The 23,628-nt window shown below is 38.2% G+C and overlaps 1 protein-coding gene across 1 annotated transcript in view; it reads right to left on the reverse strand.

The window, feature by feature from the left end:
* Positions 1-9,014: 9,014 nt before the first annotated feature.
* LOC131046848 (uncharacterized) overlaps positions 9,015-23,628 on the reverse strand; it is a 231,657-nt gene continuing 217,043 nt past the window's right edge. Inside the window, exons 20-22 of the mRNA XM_057980636.2 lie at positions 10,956-11,025; positions 10,603-10,668; positions 9,015-9,759 (exon numbers count right to left, since the gene is read on the reverse strand). Of these exons, the coding sequence (XP_057836619.2) occupies positions 9,625-9,759; positions 10,603-10,668; positions 10,956-11,025 (271 nt within the window). The 3' untranslated portion in view covers positions 9,015-9,624. The remainder of the gene's footprint in view (positions 9,760-10,602; positions 10,669-10,955; positions 11,026-23,628) is intronic.

The raw sequence follows: 23,628 nt of genomic DNA on the forward strand, positions 1-23,628 counted from the left end.
TGGTTCGACAACCACACTCTCACTCTCAACTACAAATTGCCAACTCTTTAACAAAACAACTCATCAACCTTATAAACAAAACAATAGGTCGATAACACATCAAAAACCTAATTCTCTCATAGAGATTACAAACAAATCGGTTCAAGTATGACTGTTGGATTACATAACAATCACTGCACATCATTCAAGATAACCTCGACTACTCCTTGATCACCACTTCATCGAACACTGTAACTCATCACGCGGTTTACATTGCATGCAATGAACTTGCTCATTCCCAAGATAGAGACCGTTATCTCTACGCACCAAAAACTATTTGAAACTTCATCGGTTAGGGTTTATCATATCAACAGGTAGTGTTTATCAGTTCACCTCTCCATTTCATAGCAATACCGATTTCCTCCACAAATTCACTTGCCGATTGCAGTTCCCTTCACTAGCTCTTCCTATCGGTTACAAAACAACATTATAACATCATTACCGATTAATTGACATCAATGACAACATAACATTTTATTAATGCAATCTTCATGCAAATACCAACAAAAACAATAATCAACTCCCACCAAATATAACAAAACATAAGAATATAAACTTAAAATAACATATATAAACTCATCTAGGGTTTCCCACCAAAAGATTTAAATATTTAAAAGTGGGATAATTCCTCGATAGAATAGCCACTCCAAAATATATTATCAACCAGAATATAAATATAAATATATGCACATCAACAATATATAAATATTTATTTATTGTAACCATATTAATTCAAAAAAAATAAATTAGATTATCACATTATAACCATATTATTCATACACATAATATATTCACACACACATATATTTTCATAAATATAAATATAATATCTCAAGGAGATAATTAATAAACCATAAATAAAAGTCACAAATGAAATATGATGAGATATTTAAAGTACAATTATGCTATCTCCACATACCACCATCGAGATTGTTTTTAGGCATGCTCAAACCTGTGGAACCAGATGGAGTTGATGTCTAGTACGTGTAAACCTGCACCACAAAGTGAATATACATGCCTATATATAAATATAGCCTAATACATATATAATCACATTGGTGGAGATGAATCGTGAAATCACATGCCCTTCCTAAGAGGGTGATGTGAGATCATCCCCTCTCACCACTAACACGAACACCCATGATGCACAAATCCATCCAAATGTAACCTCTAAGATCATCTATACTAGGGTTAGTGGATCATAAATAATGCACCTACTTAACATTTATACATGAGGGAAATGAGCATAGCTAATAGCAACGTGCACCATAATCATACCATGCACTATACTCTAACTTTATCATGAATAAGATCACATAAGTGAAATCCATCATCAAAGTATCATACTCCTAGAACCATAAACACATCTCAAACATAAATTAAGATTTAAGTAGAAGGAATAATACCATCACTAAACTAGGGTTCAGTGTCATAACACTTGTTAGCAGTGCCCGAACTGGAGGGGTATTACAACTCATGACGTTGCAGATGCTTGATTTTGCTCCATAATAGACGATGCAAAGATGCGGTTGATGGAAATGATGTGTAAGGTGAGTAATTATTTCAGCATTACGATGGTATGAGTGTGAAAAAAGTGGATGAAATGCATAGAAAATGGAGGGTTTAAATAGGATTTGGATGGGTGATGAGGGGGTTTGAAAATGAGACACTCATCCTTAAGGAGGAGAAGTGACAAGCCTCAAGGTGCCACGTGGAATGAATCTCTAGGACAAGTGGCTCAACAAGAAATGACAAGTGTCTTTGGAAGAGACAAGTGTTAAGGAGAGGAGTGACATGTGTCCCTAAAGACACATGTCAATTTTGGGAGATGGCCAGCCAAAATTGGAATATCTTTTCCAAATAATAAAGATATTTAAGAATGTGTACACATCTGAGGGGGGAGGTTAGAAAGGATAAGGTTGGTTAGGTGGATAGGGTTAGTTAGAACCCATGGGTTAGGCTTAGGACAAGGGTTAAATGCGAGTTTAGGTTAGGAGACATGTAGGGGAATTAATTACTTTAATTAATTAATTCAAGAATTAGAGGAAAAGGATGATATGAATAAAATAAAATAAATGAATTATTTTATTTAGTAGAGGAAGGGTTTAAGGGGAGATTAATTAATTAAGAGATTAATCAATTAATTAGGTATGGGACATGGCTTTATTAATTAAATTAATTTAGCTAGACGAGATGCTATATTTAATTAAATAATATGGATTATTTAATTAATATAAGCGACTTAGGAAATTCGATCTGATTAAAATAATGAGTCAAATTTAAGTGTCTACAATAGATTTTTCCTACACTTTTATTTATGCTTTCTTGCATTAATACATTAGGTATTATTCAGAGGAATGAATTGTCAACATCTTCCATGGGAGTTACATTTTTTTATTTTTTTTATACTTTTAATACCATACACACACACACTCTCTCTTCTATCTTGTATTTTTCACTTATATAGATTCAAGTTGTTTGAATTCTCTTGATATTATTTTGTCTTAACTTGCATTTTCATTCATATAGATTCATGTTGTTTGAACTCTATTAATGTTGTAAACACTCAAAATTGGCTATGAATAATTAAATAAATATTTATTATTAATTTAATGTTAATTTCTCTATTAAATAATTAAATTGACAAGTTTAATTAATTTTATTCATTTAGTCATTCTTCTAATTCAATCTTATTCAATATTTAGTCATGCACTATGCATTCTTCTAAAGTCTTCATTAATTAAATAATTCTACAATTATTTAATCTCCTTTTCCAACTCACCTCATCTCCACATCACTCAATCTGTGTACATACACACATTTTCAATTCTTCTATATTTTCTCCAACCTCCCTACATTCTTGGAGGAAGTTGAGTCCACTTGGCTCAACATACCTAAATCTTCGCCAACCATCCTATATTCTTTCAAGTCTTCAACTCCAATCAAGGTGAGCCTTTTGAAACTTGGCTTCTCCTTCCACCTTTTCCTCCATCCTGCATGTGTAGGAGGAACATCTTCCTCCTTTTTCTCTCACATTCCAACCAATTTCTTCATAGCCATCAATCTTTGTAAGATTTAATCTCAACCGTTGATCTCTGCGACATGAGATTTTTGCTCATAAAAATCTATAAAAAGGGCATTTCCTAAGCATTTTAGAGCTATTAGTCATCTAGGAGTTATCTTGCATTCACGTGAGTTTTAGAAATCAAGCATTCTAAGCAAATTAGAAGTGTGCTTTGGCTTAATCACTTTCATATAGTTTTGCACAATCATTTAGCTTTTATCAAACATCTAGTTATCAGTCCATTCATCAAGTTGTCATCTTGGAAGCAACTACAGTGCAGTTCGAGAGCAAATATCTGCAACCAAGTTCAAATGGTGATAGGACACAATGGGATAGTAAGTGAAAGCATAATGTTCTAAGTTTTAATCCTTTATTTGTGAAAAACTAATCAATCTTGCAAGTTCACTTTTGAAATATATTTCTAGGTTACACAAATGCTATTTTGTATTTTGGAGCATTTGTATTTCTCTCACTAGATTCTAACTTTGTAATGCTATTTGGATCTTTGATCATTTGTCTTTGCAATTTCATGGTTTCTATTTCCTACACTAGTTTCTCTATTATCATCTAATTTACAAATTCTAATAGGAGGGACAAGCTTATAAAGTTCAAACATGGGTATTTTTTCTATAAAACTGAGGTTTAAGAAAATTGTGTTCTTCCTTTGGAGGTTTAAGCTCAAAACATGTGCTCTGACTTGTCTCTACATATGACTAATTGAGCTACAATCATCACAAAGCAACTCAAAGTAAATGAGAATGTATAAAGTATATTAATAATTTGCAATCTCAACTATATGATTGGAAGAGAAACATTTCTTTGAACAGATTGTTCAAATGCCAAAGGCTTCCAAAGCATGATTCCCAAAGAGTCATTTTTAATTGCTACTTCTTCTTTGGCAACATGCTATGTTTTTACACTATTGTTTTCTAGTGTAATTTGTTTTTATGTTGTTGTGTGGTTATTCTTGCCCATCTCTATCCACTTACAAATTATTGTTTACAATTGTCCTTTTATAAACTATTATATACAACTAGTGATGTCTTAGACTATTACTTCTTTGTCCTATCCAATGTAGATTGTATTTGTTTAAGTTGCTTGTCAACATATACATATATATATATATACATGATTTTTTTTTGGATGGGTAAATGATTCTTTATATTGATATACAATCACATCAAAAATTTAAAAGTATGCATATTCTTCCTTGCTACCCTCGACTAACTACAACAGTCAAAAGATATAAAAAATTCTACTGCCCTAGCTTGCTTTACAAAAAAGTGCATATTCCTGAGAATTACAATCGTCTATCACAATTGCCTTGCCTTTGTCCATTTCATTAGTCACCCGGTCATCTGAAAGGTTCATTCCTTCTGCATCATCTTCGTGGCCTGAGGATTCCCCAAGTTGCAACTCATGGACCGGCTGCCACTTCCTCGATCCTCTTGATCTCCCTCTATTTCATCTCGACGTTGAGGCCTCCATTGAAGTCCCCGTGCGCAACGCATACGGTCCCTATTTTTCTAGCTCCCTTTTAACACTCTAAGTATGTTTGGTCCTCAAAAATTCTTTAACCCCATGCAGACTGATTGGGCCAAGGCACAACACACCATTCATCCCTAACACAATTGTCCGCCAACCATTTCATCATTTCCACAGACTCCAATTCGAAGCACCATGCGAGGAACATTGAGGCAATGTCCACGTTTGTTCTGTAGCAAAATTGAGGTTTCATATACTCGTTGCCTGAACCAGTTTTCACTCTAGTTAAAAATTCCCGCTCTTCGATCTTGAAGACGTTTAATAGGCATTCGTTTGAGATTTGCCCCCAGAAGGCCACCATGGGCTTCGACACCTGTAATGAAAATTTCGGTTCCAACCTTAGAAGCAATGCACTTTCTATCTGTTTCAAACCAATCTTCTTTCGTACGCATTTAGGGACTCTCTTGGATAAAAAGCTTTGAATTGCTAAGAACATACTGCCTTCCAAGATAATAAATGAGGTAAATCATAACACAACCCAAGTTTGAGCCACCTTGATACTGCCCAGATCTTACACTTGATTTGTTTCCATAAATGCACCTGGTGCGTAGGGAAGAGAAAACATCGATTATCCCCATCAATGTCATAATCTCTAGTTACTTGTGTACTAATCTAGCCTAGCCGCCGTCACCCAACGCGATCCAATGCACCAACTCAATCTGACCATATACTGTGCGCCAAAAAATGCACGCTTAAACCCACTGGCATCTCCTCCCATTGATGAGGCACTCTGTCATGAAATGATATCTGTCTGTGGCCTGTATAAGAATGACTAGAGATCTACCACGATTGCCACCTTGGCATACCACCTCAGATTCCAACAAAAGTCGTTCAATCCACAAAGCCATCAAAGTTTTTCAAAAATGTGTCTGTTAATTTGGGAAAAGGATAGGTTGGTTTCACCTTCTTGAAGATCAAATGCTTGGTTCACGCATCCATTTGCCTCTTTATTTCCCTCTCACCGAACATGGGAAACTTTAAATCTCTGGAAGGTGGCAAGAATTTTTCTGATATCTTGGATATCACGATCAAGTTTCCAATTGTCAGCCTTTCCCTTTAAAATGGCATGCACAATGATATGAGAATCTCCTTCAAGATGGAGATTTGTAACACCCATCCTTCTAGCCATTTGAATTGCTAGGAAAGCGGCTTTGGCCTCAATGTCATTATTTGACTCGACTCCAAGTCGTTGATTTCCACTAGCCACAACCTAACTTTGGCAATCTCGAGCGACATATCCGACACTTGAGGGTCCAAGGTTTCCCCTTGCCGCACCATCGAAATTGAACTTGATCCAACCCAACTCTAGAGGTGTCCATTCCATAGGGTTGGTCGCATGGGTTGTAGGATTAACCCTTATAAGCCCATTAATGAGCCTATATACATCAATAATTAATCTAATATAAAAACTTAAACTAAATTATGAAAAGTATTTTCAATATTCTTTGCACTTAATCCATTTATAGATTCACTTTCTTGTTTTATCCACTACTATAATTATGGTTACTCGCGACTTTGACATCTCTAATTAGTACTTCTCGTAAGCGAAAACTTAACTAGTTATTAATAAATTGGTTTTCCACCAATTACAAGATTTTTTTTCCAAGTAAATTTAATTAAAATGTGAAATTTTTAACTTTATGATTTATAAAAATGTTTTTTCTTTAGTATGATTGGCTAAAATCATTTGAGTGTTATAAGAGAATTTTTAGGAATGATAGATTTTTTAGTCTTTTTTGAAAAGAAAATTGTATTTAAAAAACAAATATCTATTTTAAATAGTTAATAAACTCAATTAACTATTTTATAGGTATTTAGATTCAAACTATTAAAATAATAAAATAAAACTTAAATTAAAACACATGCTTAAATTAGCATAGAAAATAATCCTCTAGAGATTTGATTTTACACAATTAAAATAAAAATTTATTTTAAATCTTAAAACTATTTCATTACAACTATTACCATTATTATCATTTTTCAAAATTTAAAAACTTCAAACCATAAATAATTACAAATAATAAGGAATAAGGTAAGAATTATGGTTAGAAGTACTAAAAAATTAAAATATATATTAATAGGAATCATTAAAATATGAATAAAAATATAATGCTATCATAGATTCCGAAATTTTCATATTTTATCCATCTAATATTTTTATCCCAAATCCTATTCTCAATATGAATTCATACATTTTTGTTACAATGTCACTCTACAATTCTCTACTAACTAATCATTAGTTCATCATTATTTAACAAATATTGACTCTAACGAAGAGATTAGTTGTATTTGTGCCTACTACAAATCAAACTTATACCAACATCACTAAAAAATATTATAATCTTCCAATAATCTATTTGACTCAAACTATTGCCCACTCTATCTTTGAATTATTGTCATAAGTCATCTACCATCGAGCAAACAAATACTATTGTTATAAAGCTATAAAAAACAAATACTCACCACCATGTGACACTTATTAACTTAATCAATTGTTTCCCTTACATACAGGAAAATGTATTTCGATATCAAATGTGAAACATCATGATAACATTTTACAAATGGACCAATGAGTGCATTGTAATGAAACTAAAAAAGTTGATAGTCCTAAATCAATCAATTATATTAACTTGTGGCTTCAAAGATTGCTATACTATGATTTTCTTTTCTTTTTTTTATATCTATGAAGGTGCTTGTTAATGGTCATGTTGCTTATATTTCATCTACGTCTCTTTAACAATCTTTATAAAACTTGATTCGAATCACAATGAGAATTTGATGATTTGATCTTGCACAAGCTCTAGTAGCCTCTTCACAAACAATATGAGTAAATGTGACTCAATCCTGGTTCTAAAACACAAACAGGTGCTAAAGAAATACCCTCTGTTTTTTTTACTTTTGTTTACTAAATGTTTGAATAAAAAATCAATTTCGAGTTTTATTATAAAATTAATCTAAAACCAATTGTTCGACCTATTTCATTGTAATTTGACTATAGCTTTTGTCCTGAATGTTTAAGCCTCCTTAAAACTGATGTAAATATCCTAATGGATAGTTGCAAGCTTCAAGCATCATACGGGGATCTTAGATTGATATTTGTTTGTCTCACCTTATATCATCTTTAAATATGGCTCTCACCAAAAAGGCAGTTAGTATTCATTTTGCACAAGGTTTAGTAGTTTCTTTATAAACAATTTGTGCATTTGGCACAACGCTTACTCTAAAATAAGTGGTCTTTACATACCCTCTATTTTTTTTATTAATCTTATATAGTTGGTTTTGAAAATTAACAATGAATTTGATTGTTAATTTTAAACCAATCTAAAACTAATTGATTACACTACTTCCAATGCAAGCTGAAGATAGGTTATGGAGCTTATATCCGTGTATATTTTCTTCGGCCACTAGCTATACTCAAGATGGTCATCTTAACAGATCATCATTTTTAACCATATGCAGTGAGTGAATTCAGCTAATTGCTTGTTCTAAAACAAATATAGGTGGTCTAGAAGTACCCTATATTATTTTCTAAATCTAATTTCTTCGATATTCAAAACCAACAACTGATTTTGGAGTCCATGCTCCAATGTAATTTGAATACGAGGTTTACGCCTACGTCTTATGCCATCTTAGATGTAGATTGTGAATATTGTGAAGAATGGTTGCAAACTTCAAGACTCATAATGGGTATTTTAGACACTTTTTAGTACGATTCTAACCACAAAGGATTTGATTAAGTGCACTAACATTAATGTAATTTCAAGATTGGTTTTTGGGTACATGTTATATATATTTTGTACAGTTACCAGAGCTAGACTTAGGATCAGTTTGACATGTTAACTATTTTTAGCCATCTAAATAAACTCATTGTTTGGTAACTATGCTAGTCCTAATCATGGGAAATGGCATCTTACATGCATACTACAACTCATACCTTTAAATTCTAAAACCTAATAGGGGAAAATGCATTTGGAGAGCATTCAAACTGTAGCCAAGGAAAGTTGGTTACAAACTAGTCTAGGGCAGGGCTTTTCGTTTGCCTGTTTAGACACGTGCAGACCACTTACTTTAGATTCCCGACTATGCCTAGAGGCTTCTCAACAGTTGTAATATTTAAGAGGCTCATTCAAGAGCATTAGCCCTATTTTTATCCATTCTTTGAGTACTATTATGTTGTATAATCCCGTTTGAGATCTCATCCTTGAAATCTATAGCCCTTCCAGGTGGTAGCCATATCTATGCTCATCTAACAAGATCAGCGGCTTGCAAAATTTCATACATATTGACTAATGCCCTCTTGGTTTATTGTGCTAATGTTACTGTTTAGTATGCCATGTATTACGGATATTAGTGTACAAAATGTAAATTGGTTAAATGTTTTGAATAAATTCATATCAAGTTATGATTTTCGTTATGGTCCCCAATAACAATGCTTTGAGTAGGCTAGGTAAACATGAGAATGGTACGACTTAATAAATATTTACATAATCAATCATTAGAAAGCCAACTCAAATTTAATAATAACCATGCCGCGCCAGCTAGAAATTACCTATACATGTGCATTCAGTGGATACCTTTGTAACTCATCACTTTTCTGAAACAATAAAATTTGCACTCATTAAATACCATAAATAAAGAGACCCTTGGCAAGCAAAGGTCAAACCGGAATATATTCCTCCACTAAAAAGTCCCACTAAAATGTATATTTGTTTGATTTGAAATCAAATTTTACAACTGCTTTCGACATCCATATTTCTTATGATAAAATGGATGTCACCATATAAATATTTCTGCAAGAGCCTCAACATATGAAAAACCAACTTCGTATTTCTGCCAAGAAGTGAATTATATTAAGAGCAATGTGAATGAGCATGCAGAAAACAATTAGCCTTGGAGAGAAAAAAAATCACTTGCAGAAAAGAACAAATCAAATTATGAATTTGATTTTATCATATGCCCGTGCATGCAAAATCAAATTACGATGTTTTAATCAGATGCTCAATATCTTCTCCAACTTGGGTAATCTTGGTCTCCTTGGAACATTTTGCAGATGTGGCTATGCTTTCAACATCTAATTGAATTGCTTGGTCTTTCACTAGTCCATCAAGCATCTGAAAGTATTTGGGTTAAGGCCCAGAAGGAAAATAAAGCCAGGGATCTTGAAACAGATAAATTATAGATATTCCATGAATAAAATGATTTATGAGCCTTGAAAATACTTAGATTACTATGGTTAATGTTCATGATATGCAACATAAAATTAGATCATAAATAAGAAAGTGAAGAAATTTCACCCACAAAGATCATCACAATAATCTGAATAAATCATGCAATGACTATAATATAGGAAGGATTAAAAGTCAGAGATATTAATGTACTTAAACACATCTGCACACAACCATGGATCATTAACCTGATTTTCCCTTCCAAAAGAAAACAGTCAATACATGTATTTGCTTGAACTTCAGGTAAAGTGAACAGGCATACTGTTTAAATATTGTCCATTAACTTATATTGCAAAGATACATTTATTGATTTAACTTTACCTAATGATAATTAAGATTGGGAGTACATAGTTACAATTATGATATTTCCGAAAAATTCAAGGCTTTGAAAGCAAAGACAAATAGTTGAAACAAAAGATACACAGTGCTCGTTTTACTGATTTTCCTGACACAAACAATTAGTTACCTTGTAAATGGAAGTGGATGATTACAATTAGTTTTACTATGTTTTAGGTTGTAAATGCCTTTTGGTATCTCCTAATGCTAATGTTCAAAATCAAGCATCTATAATGAACTCATTGATTTGTTTAAAGCATTTGGGCACATCACTCAACTTCCCATTAATACGTTTGTAGAGAACTAATTATAATACTTAAATAAATTAAGAAACAAATTCACAGATATAAAATTGCAACAGAATATGAATTATTATGAGGGCGATGAGGATACAAGAGATCCAATTGCAACAAGTGCTCTGAACCTCACATCCGTCTCTTGTTCTTGTCCATCACCCATCTGTAAGATATTGTAATCACAATTATCAATATCACAATCAAATGTCCAAATTGATGAAAAACAGATCTTAAAATCAAACTAAACAATGATTAAAATGCATTCAACTTGCATTTTGAGCTTGACACATACTGGAAGAAAATTCCTCCATATTGTATTAAACATTAAATCACCAATTGCATTAATCAATTGCAACATACACCGTGAAGAATTAGCAACAGGAAAAACACTTGAGAATAAATCTTAAATTTGAAAAGCAATTCTAATATAAATCAGTCTATGACAGTCACCTCCATAGCAGCTGTGAGAACTTGTTGTTGCCCATCTTCATCTTTTGATTCAATTAGCAAAACTGCATAACTGAGACAAAATTGCATTTCTCAATAATCATTTCAACAAACATCATATTTTCCTTGGAAGATAAATGATTTAGATACAACCATAGATCTTAGATTGCATATGGACATTTACACAAACATCTTTTGATTGCCTAATTTTGGAGTAATAAATTGTGTATGAGAAAAGCTGCATATACAAAAAAAGGAATATATAAAAGACAAATTACTAATGGACACATATAGCAGATAATATATAAACGCCAAGGACAATTTAGTCAAATAAAGTTGTCACAGATAACAAACGGAAGTAGCTATAACTCGCCTAGCATTAAAAATATTCATAAGAACCTCAATTTGCAAACTAAAACTCAGAATTCTACAATGTCTTCTGTCTAAATTTATTTTACACTATGAGCATCTAGAAATATAAACCAAAAAAGGATAAAGTGAGAATGAATGACATCTTCCTCTCTATATGGACAGGATGGTATCTATAATAGCAGATATTACAGATATCTGACAGAACTTCTTGATACAACATTAAAGTGTACACGCCTATACCTATTGAAGCAGCAGCAAAAAGGTCTAACAAACAGAACGCATGACATCACCAGTTCATCATATGAGAGTTGCTAGCTTTAACCATAGTTTGACTATTTCAGCGAGTTGCCAAGTATTCATCAACTTTTTAATGCGCCAACTTTTTGTGCTATTTACGCACTAAGTTTTCAGACAAGTCATCCATGAGTTTTTGCAAGTTTATGGCCAAGTACTTGGAAAGTCCAAGCCAGAGACTCACGGAGTGTAGGAAGCATGGAAAAAATGCAACAGAAATGTGATTTTAAAGCTGAGAAAATTATTAAAATATAAGCCATATCTGCCCATGCTAGAGAAACACACTAGCATTGTTGAGTAAATTGAAAGAATTTCATAGGGGAATTGAAGAGCAGTTTTGTGGATTTCCAGATTTTCAGGCTAGTTCTTATTTTCTTTCCTTTTTTCCAAGCTATATTGCTGGTTCGTTCTTGTAACCTTGCTGGTCTGGGTATGATCATTTCGGGTCCGGATACTGGTGGGTGAAGTTAGGGTTCGGGAATTGACTTGTGGGTTCATCCTGGACGAACTCAAGAGAACCTGTGACAAATTTTGACATGTTTTCTTCACATTCTGTCACAGGGTTCATCAATTTAAATCCATAATATTCAAAAATTCATAAACTTTTTAAAAAGATAAATAAATTGTTGGGGTTGTTTATGCAGTCGATAGCTGTTTCTGGTGCTGGTTTATGGGCTCGATCTATTGATTGGCACAATTTGGGATTAAAATATTAGAGAAAAGATAAAATGTGAATGTATGAATAAACAAATAGTCGCCCTGAACTTGATCCGTTGAGCCTGACCCAGTTGGAATCATAGGGCAATGATGTTACATAGATAAGATGTGGATGAAATCCTGTTTGAGCTGAAATCGCTGCTGAATCCAATGCCACCACCTCCCCCACTAATGAAAGAGATTGGTAGTGACCCGTGTGATCAATGTCATGGATGACCCATCCTCTAGCTAGCAGAAGAATAGCCTACCTAAACGATTTAATATTATATAAATATATAATTATTAACATATTTAATATATTTAATTTATTTTTAAATATATTAATAGCAATATGAATACCATGAATAATAACTAAGTTACAGGATCCGTCTGCGGCAAAGCCAGAATTAGATACCAATACTGGTTCAGTCCGCCTGCAGGTTCATCCAAGACATGAGAAAACAATATTTGGTTCATCTGAGGCAAACCCATTATGAATGCACCAGCGCAACAATGCTTTTTTTGATTTCTTTTACTTTTTTTTCAAAATGTTTTTATTTGGCATTGATTGAGCACCCTAAAATTCTTCAACCCTAAAAATGATGAAAACAAATGAAACGCCAAAAACAGTTCATTTTAGTTCAATTATTTACAAGTGTTTATTGGCTGCCAAGAAGACCATTAAAGGATTTTTTTTAAAGGGGTAAGTTTTTTTCAACATTTTCCCTCCATTTTTTTATAAACAGGAAACAAATTATTTTCTTTGTTTATCTCTGTTTTTTCCTTTCTTCTATAAAGGTATCAACTTCAAGGATTCAAAGAGCTAGGTTTTATATATTTATTTTTTGTATTGATTTTTTTTGTTTTGAATGCATTGTCTACAAATTTTTTTGCTAGAGGAATTCACAATGGCAACTAGTTCTAGCTCCACTTCTCAACCTAAATTTAAAACAGATCCAAAATCTGCTCTATGGAAATATAACACAACTGGTTCCAGATTGTGGGGGTTACATTTGGATTTGCAATGGGTTTGTGTAAGATATTCTAGTAAATATAGTGAAGTGAAAGTCCATTTGTATGGAATACCTAGGCAAAGCATCAAAACTTGCCTTGGGAAAAATGATGTACTTGTGCCATTAGAGACAATGATAGGAGATATAATGGAGAAAGAACAAGCAAACAAACGGGTAGATCACAAATCAAGTCAACCCTTGATAAAAAGAAGATCAAAGGGAATGAATCCCCCAATGCTCCAATCTAATCCTAGTATTGTGGTAGAAAACCACCCATTTTTGTCCACTCCTCACCTTGAAATTGAAGAACCCACTACAAACAAAAGACCAAAAGGACCTTTGGAAATTGCATCTCAAAATGAAAGGCAAAACATTGTTGACCAACACATAACAAGATTTATTTATGCAAATGGGTTGAAATTCAATGTTGTTTGCTTACCATATTGGCAAGAGTTGGTGAAAAAAATTAATAAGACATAAGAAGAGGGTGTGTGGAACCTTATTGGGGAAAGTCAAGATTGTTGAAGATTCATTGAAGCCCATAAGGGATTCATGGCTAGAGACAGGTGTGTCCATTGTTCTAGATGGGTAGAAAGATGCCAAAAATCAGCCCTTGATCAATGTCATAATAGTGTCCCCTAGAGGGACAATGGTTTGAGAGTCATGTTATTGTGAGGGGCAAGTGGAAGATGGCCAATTTATTGCTGATATTCTCATTGCATCCATTGAGAAAGTGGGACCCAATAACGTTGTTCAAGTTAGAACGGACAAAACAAAGATTTGTAGAGCTGTTGGTTGTTGGTTGAAGAACGATATTCATATATCTTTAGGACACCTTGTGTGGTTCACTCTTTCAATCTTATGCTACAAAAGATAGGGAATAAAATTGATTGGATCAAAGGGTTGTATGTAAAGGCCGAGGACATCCAAATGTTCACCACCAACCATCAAATGTGTTATCATTTTCAACATTGGAGCTATCGAAGTTAAGTAGTATAAAATTTAACATTTTCATAAATTGATTGTGTATTCTAATTATCCTTTAAAGATTGCTTTTAAATCTTAATTATTTGATTTTTTATATTTTAATTGCTCAGTTACGGGTTCTTGCCAAAAATGGCCGGGTCTTGGTCCTGGTTCATGCTCGGTCTTGGTCCGAGCCTGGTTCGACCTGGGTCCCACCCGGGTCTTGCCCAGGCGGTTGGGTTCCTTGTGGCACACTCGGGTCTTGCCCAGGCGGTTGGGTTCCCTGTGGCAGGACCCACAGGGAACCCAGCCGCCTGGGCAGGACCTGGGTGGTGTTTGCCCTCTCGGGTAAACGGTCAAATGCAGAACGTAAATGCACAGAACATAATGGAAATATATTAAATAACCAGCCTCTATTAATTCAACAGTCCATGTACAATAAGTGCTTATAACATTACATTTGACACGACTAACATGATCCTACTTCGAAGAAAAGGTACACAATATATAATACCCGAAGGGGTGCGACACAACTGTCGCGACTCCAACTACCTACCGGTCGGCTAACTAACTGACCGCCGTAACTCATTATTACCGACGACAACATAAACATAATATAACAACATAACATAATGATTATTCCCGGCAACATCATCCCCCCCAAGAAAAGAAGTAGACTCTGACGACTTAATACAAAATAGAGATGAACGATAGGAACTACTGACGCCAGTCGGGCCCGGATCTTATACACTTGCTGCGTCCTCGCTTGAAAACCCTTTTTTGCTACCATCCAATGCTCAAGTGCGGAATTCACCAATATTGCTTCCTTTGCCATCACAGTCCTCCTGTGCTTAACCCAAACTTGTCTGCAAAACACGTTTTTCAGTCTCAGCTTCCACCAATTGCTACTCAATTGATACTATCTCCCTAGCCAATTTGTCCTCGATAGCCACCCGTGCTGCTCTCCCGGCATCCAACTCCTGGGTACGTTGAACTAAGTCTCACGCGACTATTGCCTCCAACCTGGTGGTCGGCTCCTCCCGAGCCCTCTGTGCATCCACCAAGGCAACCTCACGTCCAGCTGAGACATACTCCGAGTTCCTCAAAGCGTACCAGTCATGCCTGGAGGTGGCTACAATCCGCTGGCACAAATGCTAGGAGACACCTCGAATCCTCCATCACACTCCCCAAAGGCCAAAAACTAAACTGAATAACTCCCTGGTGTCATACAACTGCGCGGACCTGCAATGCCTTCCCTCAAACTCTGTTTGTTCCCAACCTCCAAATCCGTCTCCCTCTACGGCTTATGGCTTCCCCGCCAATGCTTAGATGCAGGCTTCTTTCTCACAATACGGAAAACCACAACACTTCCCGTGGTCTTCTGTAGCTCAAAATAAACTGGGGGTTTGGGGGCAACGCCACCAGTGGGGTCGAGGGGCAGCGCCCCTCGCAGGGTCCTGGGGCCGCCAACACCAATTTACAACCCTCAGAACCATACGAAAGTCCATGGCGCACAGCATTTCAGTGATATTTTAAGATGCCAAAAACCCTTCTTTTCCACTCTGAATTTCCAGTGTCTTGGCTTCAAACTCTAGCGAATCAATTTAAATCTGGTCGTCGTCGTCGTTTTTTTTTTTTTTTTTAACACACTTCTTACCATACAGACACACCTCCGATCGTGCGGCCACTTTCCCGTGCGGCCTACACCCCTCCACCGTACGGCGGACCATGACGACGGAGCGGCTGTGCGGGGATTTATGCTGGGTGTGCGGTTGACCACCGCACGATGGCATCTATCGTCGGTGTCCACCGTACGGTGTTACCACTGCCGGTTGGCCCACCGCACAGTGGTCGCCGTCGGTGTTGCCACCGCCGGGGTGGCCCACGGCACGGTGGTCACCGTCGGTGTTACCACCGCACGGTGGTCCGTTCCTTTTTTATATATATATATATTTTTGACCATACGGTCGCTGTCGTACGACCGTACGGTTTTTCATTTTTATAACTTTTTGGCCGTACGGTCGCCTGTCATACAACCGTACAGTTTTTTTTTTTCCTTTTTTTTTTTCTCATCTCCTAATTTAGTTGTCTTAGAGAGTCGTCTGCTCGGGTCCCCTATCTTTGGGATTGCCCTTCATCGTTCTCGGTTTTCCTCGCCCGAGAGTCGCCTGCTATGGTCCTGTGCCTCTTGAGTCGCCTGCCTGGCCTCTCAAGTCCCCTTCCATCCTCTCGGGTGTCCGTCCAGCCTCTCAGGTTCCCTGCGCGCTTCGCGTGGTAGGGTTTCGATTTGGGCCCGTTGGTGGCCAATCTATTTTCAATAGCCATCTGAAGACCTGGAACCACAATTTCTACAAGTACCACGGTGTCCTTCCCGTACATAAGAAGAAGAAGGATAATAAAGATTTTGAAGGCTGCGGCTTTCTACACAGGGTTCCAATCATTGCCGACACTCTTCGGATTATTTACGTCGCCAGGGTTGGGGCGTCTCCCTTCCAATATTCTTTGTATTCCGGCAGGTACACCTCTGTTGGTTGCTTTGGTTCCTCTACTTCGAGCCTGTAGCTTTGGAACATTTCATAATCCTCCATTTGCCAGTGGAAGAGCTCGTTAAGTGAGCATACCTCATCTTCAAAACATCCCTCCAATTCGAGCACCCCTTCACTGTTCGGCTCCATCGCGTTCTTGCCCTTGCTTTCATCGAGACCCCCTTCCCCTTTATTAGAGTCCTCTGAGTCCGAGTCGGAAGAGGCGAGCTCTTCGCCAACATCTTGGGTGTGTAGGTCAATGGTATATTTCCGCCCTCCCTTCTCCATGGAAAGTGTATTTTTCTTCCAGTTGTGGTTTACCCTCGCGTTGATTAACCACGCTCTCCCCAGGATGGCGTCATAGCCTTTCTTCTTCGAGAGAATAACCACGAAATCTAACAAGAATGGTTGCGTACCAATTGTCACTTGCTGGGCCATCAACAGGCCGAGTGGCTTAATGTCGTGTTGGTTCGCTCCCACCAGGTTGAATGTGGGTGGCCACAGGGTGGGCTTCCCCAGCCGCTTCCATGTTTCTTTTGGTAGTACATTCACCCCAGATCCCCCGTCCACAATGGTGTCCTTCAGAATGGTCCCACGGATACCAATTTCTACCACAGCTGGGTGTCTACCACTGCTCAAGGCTAGTAACATCGGGTCAGTCGAAGAGCTAAAGGAAACCTCGACCTGTGGTGCACTCTTCGGAGCGGTGGCGGGAACCCCTACCTGTGGTGCACTCGACGATGCGGTGGCGGGAACCCGTACCTGTGGTGCACTCGACGATGCGGTGGCAGGAACCCGTCCCTGTGGTGCACTCGATGCTGCGGTGCTTTGCACATTGGTGAGGATGGCAGTCCTCAATTGTGGCATAGAGTCTAGAAGGTCTTTTACCTTTATCGACACCTCCATCTGCAAGATTTGCCCAATGATGTTATTTTCCGCTTCTGTACGGGATGATGTACTCGCCACCTCGTTGTCCCGTCGTTCGGTCGTCATCTCACGTTCAATATTGGCCTTTGCCTCCCGTAATCTCTCCTTCTCCGTACGGGGGTCGGGATAAGTGGCTTTTTTCGTCTGGGCGTGGGTGATCGCCAGTACTTCTTTCTCACCAGTCTTCTCAGCCTTCTCAATGTTGAGGAGATTAACCCCTGCCTGCGGGCAATTTGCGTCCTCATGGTCGCCTGGCCCACACCAACGGCAGAGGTGCTGAGGGGTGGCTTCCTTCGTGCAATCACGGGCGAAGTGCCCCCACTGATTACAGGCCCTACATTGGATAATTGGCCGGCCCTTGGCATCATACTAGATACGGCTTCCGTTATTGTTATTGTTGCTATTCCTTCCGCCACCGCGTCTGTTGTCCCGGTATCCTCCAGATGATGCCGTTGTGTTAGTATGTTGGCCGGTACCCACTGGTGCGGATGTTGTGGCCTGCTCCGTGAACAACACCTGGTTCATTTGTGTACTTCGGGTTTTCATGTTGTATGGGCACTCCTTGGTGGAGTGTCCCATCACTTGGCAAATCTCGCAGAATGCCTTCTTTTGGCAAGTACCCTTTGTGTGCCCTTCCTCTTTGCACTCAGTGCACCATATGTCCCCTTCGTTCCGACCAGTACTTCTCATTATTTTGAATTCCTTTCTCATTCGCTCCATGTCTTTCTGGAGCGCTTGCACCCGTTTGCCAGCCTCATCGTCGCTGCTGCTTTCCTGTGAAGAGTCATCGTCCTCGGATGAGGATTTATTACTTTTCTTCTTCTTTGATGTTTTGTGTTCGCTCTCCAGGTCCATCGCCCTATTATAAGCGTCGTCATATGACGTCGGGGGTACAATTTTCATCTTCCTCCGTAGGGAGGATTTCAACCCTTAAACGAACCATCGTTTCTTCAATCTATCTGTGGGTTGGCTTTCCATTTTACCCAAGAGTTCTTTCAGCCTCCGACTGTATGCCCGTACTGTCTCCCTGGTACCTTGTTTGGTACTGTATATCTCCGTTACAATTTCATTGTCATCACGGAGCAACCGAAACTCCCCCGTGAATTCCTTTTGAAGATTGGCCCACGTGGCCACTTTTTGCTTGTCCACATCGAAGTACCAATCTATGGCAACTCCTCGTAACGTGGCTGGGAACTGCTGTACCTAGTCATCCTGGTCTATTACTCCGTTGGCGGACCAAATGGTTTCACATGTACGGCAGTGCCGTAAGGGGTCTTCCTTGCCCTCCCCTGTGAACTTTGGCAATTTTTGTTTACTCGCCATCCCACCGCTAGGTCTCGCTCCTCTAATTCCTTGTGTGCTTGTACCTGGCAATCCTCCGCCTCCTGCAACTGAACCTCCACTCGTGGGTCCTTCGGAAAAAGTTGCTGACACCAAACCAAACAAATTGCCTCCCGTACGGTACCCTTGTGCTCCCTCGGCACCTTCGATCGTACCGTCACCTTTAGTTGTCTCCCTCCGGTTGTCCTCTGAAATGGACAAATTCTTTAGCAAGTCTCTGGTAGCGTCGATCAGGTTTAGACTTCGCCTTGTTTGTTCCACCAACTCTTCGCGGCTTCTTACCCTATGGTGGTATTCTGGCGAACTGTAGAGTTCTCCTTCGGCACCCTCCGTGACTCCTTCTGGCAGCCCTACAACAGTGTAGACAGTGTAGTTCTCTCCGTCTATCTCTGCCTTCGCAACCTCCGTGACACCTCCTGGGTTCCCTTCGGGCAACCCCTCGGCCGGTCGTCCCTTGGCAAGCTGCCTTAGCCTACGCCTTCGTTCTATCTGCTGTCTGAGATTCAACGCAGTTTGTGCCACTTCCCATTCGTCACTCTGTATCTTTTTATTTTTGTCCTTATTTAGTCTATTGGTCATAAGTCACTTCCATACACAGCAAACACACGCCATGTACACAAAAAAACTTTTATTATTTTTATTTTTATTTTGCCTTTCGGCCACAATTTATATCAGCAGTGTGTCGGGATTATTACAAGGTTCAATTTCCTCCTGGCCTGGCGCCATCTCGTTCCGTTTCCCGTCAGCTGTTCTCTTTGTAGCGTTGCAGGATTTGTTGTCGTCGCTCTTCCTGGGCAATCTCCTCCAGGCGGGCCTGTTGTGCCAGCGATGCCTGTGCAAGCAACCGAGGGAGGTGGTTCATCAAACGGTTTACTGCCGAGCTAACCTCCAGCGCTGTCCACACGGCACTTCGTGGGATTTCTACCTCCACCGCTTCTTGTCGAACGTAGGTCTGAATGGCTACCTGGAGCAAAATTGAAAATTCTCGCATTGCCGTGTCTTCTCCTGTATAAAGTTCTGTCCGCGCGTCGTCGGCCTTCGGGTTTACTTCACCCAGGCTTGCAAAACTCGGCGAGCCATTAAAAAACTCGCGAGTAATCGCGATCCAGAATGGCGCGCGAGTTAATCGTGGAAATACTCGGTGCGATTTTTTCATATAGTCGCCGCGATTTTTTTGGCAAATACTCGCCGTTAATCGCCAAAACCCGCCTGAAAACGTGGCACAAAATGCGAAAAAAATGCGACTTAAGTCGCAGGCAAAAAAAAAACCCAAGTCTTTATTCCATTTCGCACGACTCCGGAAGGCAAAAAACGCCACGCGATTTCGGATATCCAGTAGGGTTTGCATTTGCACGCGCGACCAGGTTTTTACTTGTTTATTCGTGATCTTTTTGTATTGTTTTATTTCGAATTCACAGTCATTTTAAATTTTAATCGAATGACTATGTAATACACAGTCATTTGTTTGCATTTGCACGCGCGACCAGGTTTTTACTTGTTTATTCGTGATCTTTTTGTATTGTTTTATTTCGAATTCACAGTCATTTTAAATTTTAATCGAATGACTATGTAATACACAGTCATTTGAAATGACTGTGTATTACACAGTCAAAATGACTGTGTATTGTTTGCATTTGCACGCGCGACCAGGTATCTTTTTGTATTGTTTTATTTCGAATTCACAGTCATTTCAAATGACTGTAATACACAGTCATTTTGACTGTATTACACAGTCACAGTCATTTGAAAATGACTGTGTATTACATAGTCACAGTCATTTCAAATGACTGTGTAATACACAATCATTAGTAATTAGTAATTACAGTCATTTCAAATGACTGTGTATTACACAGTCATCAGTCATTTGAAATGACTGTGTATTGTAATACACAGTCATTTGAAAATGACTGTGTATTACACAGTCATAGTCATTTCAAATGACTGTGTAATACACAGTCATTTCAAATTTCAAATTTCAAATGACTGTGACTGTGTAATACACAGTCATTTGAAATTTGAAATGACTGTGTATTACACAGTCATTTGAAATGACTGTGACTGTGTAATACACAGTCATTTCAAATTTCAAATTTCAAATGACTGTGACTGTGTAATACACAGTCATTTCAAATGACTGTGTAATACACAGTCATTTCCAAATGACTGTGTATTACACAGTCATCAGTCATTTGAAATGACTATGTAATACACAGTCATTTCCAAATGACTGTGTATTACACAGTCATTTTCAAATGACTGTGTAATACACAGTCATTTCCAAATGACTGATGACTGTGTAATACACGGTCATTTGAAATGACTGTGTAATACATAGTCATTTTCAAATTACTGATGACTGTGTAATACATTAATCATTAATGTACATTGTAATTAATGACTGTGTATTACACAGTCAATTGTGAAATGACTGTGTAATACATACTCATAGTCATTTGAAATGACTGTCAACTGTGTAATGTCAATGTGTATTAAAGTATTTCATTTAAATTTAAATTTGAAGTTAAAAACTTAAAAAAATACACAACCAATTAAAATTTTAATTTTAGATAGTCATCTATTAATAGATGACTGTAAATAAAATACAGTTATACAGTCATTGTAATTTTTGGATGTTCGTGATTTTTTTTGGTAACAATGTTATTTATCTCTAAATGTTGTCTCTCTTTTGCTAGGTTCTTTTCCACATCTTTTTGAAAGAAAATGGATTCAGCTTCTACAGTTAAAGTTGGTGGCAAAAAGAGAGACCCTTGTTGGAAACATGGGAGACCAGGTCCAAAACGAGGAGATGTTTTTTGCAACCATTGCAAAAAAATTGTAAAAGGTGGCATTAATAGGTTCAAATATCACCTTGCAAAAATTCAATGCCGAGATACCACAAGCTGTACGGAATGTACTGAAGAGGCTACGAGAGATGCAATAGCAACGCTTGAAGCATATGATCAAAGGAAGGCAACAAAAAAGAGAACAGCAGAGGCAATGGCAGCCCCAAGGGCAGATTTGAGTTCCATAGGGTCACATACAGATGTGGCGACATCTGGTTCTTCCCTTGGGCCACAGATACGAGCAAAGGGAACTTTGGATAGCAACATGGAAAACTTCTTTATTCCACGTAACACTCCTGGTGCACAACCTGGATTGCTTGGCACTGCATGGAATAAAGAGGCTCACCAACAAGCCAAGGTGGCGTGTGCTAGATTTTTTATCTACAACGATGTTCCGTTCAATGCTATTTCTAGTCCATCTTGGGACCAATTGGTCACCGCGTTGACTGTGGCAGGTAAGGGGTTCAAATCCCCAAGCCGTTACGAGGTAAGTGGACCGTTATTGCAGGATGAGGTCCAAAACACTCATGCATTAGTGGAAGAGCAAAGGACTATTTGGGAAAAGAATGGCTGCACCATTCTTTCTGATGGATGGACAGATGGTAGGAATAGGACACTCATCAACTTTCTAGTTGCTTCAGGAGGACAGTTAGTATTTTTAAAATCAATTGATGCCTCCAATGAAGTGAAGAATGCGGAGACCTTGTGCAACATGTTGGATGAGGTGGTGATGGATGTGGGAGTGCAGAATGTCATCCAAGTTGTGACTGATTATGCAGCTGCATATGTGGCAGCCGGCAAACTTCTAATGGCTAGACATCTGACATTATTTTGGAGCCCTTGTGCTGCCCATTGTCTTGACTTGCTCCTTGAGGACATAGGGAAACTAAGTTGGGTAAAGAAAGTGGTTGAAGATGGAAGGAATATCACCAAATACATCTACAATCACACATGGGTCCTGAATCTTATGAGAGAGCACACTGAAGGTAAGGATCTTGTGCGGTCGGGGGTCACACGCTTTGCTACCAATTTCCTCACCTTGCAGAGCATACTTGCTACATTGCCCAACCTGAAGCGGATGTTCGTGAGTGAAAGATGGTTGGGGAGTCCTTATGCTACAAAGCCTGAAGCAGAGAAGGTTGTGATTGCCATTTTTGATACTAATTTTGCCAAGATAGTGGAGGAGATCATCAATGTAAGTTTTGAAACTTTAATTGATGATTTATTATTTAATTTTCTAATATTTCAATCTGCTGATTTTGTTAGATTTTTTATATCTAGGTGTCGGAACCGTTGGTGAGGGTGCTACGAATAGTGGATGGGGATCATAACTCCATGGGGTATCTATATGAGGCCATGGATAAGGCCAAAGAGGCGATTCAACACTTGTATGGGTCAAACAAGACCAAGTATGAACCCATATGGCGCATAATTGATCGGAGGTGGAACCATCAACTCCACCAACATATTCATGCTGCTGCCTACTTCTTGAATCCCAAGTTTTTTTACTCTCCGAGTTTCAGAGCAGATGCAGAGGTTAGAATTGGCCTTGACACATGCATTCGGAGATTAGTTGATGATGAGATCCTTCGAGACTTGATACTTGATGATGAGTTGCAGAGTTATAAGAAGGCCTTAGGGGAATTGTTTTCTTCACCTGATTGCAAACGTAGGAGAGCCACCTTACGACCAGGTAAAA

The sequence above is a fragment of the Cryptomeria japonica genome, chromosome 4, assembly GCF_030272615.1.
Source record: "Cryptomeria japonica chromosome 4, Sugi_1.0, whole genome shotgun sequence".
Taxonomy (NCBI): domain Eukaryota; kingdom Viridiplantae; phylum Streptophyta; class Pinopsida; order Cupressales; family Cupressaceae; genus Cryptomeria; species Cryptomeria japonica.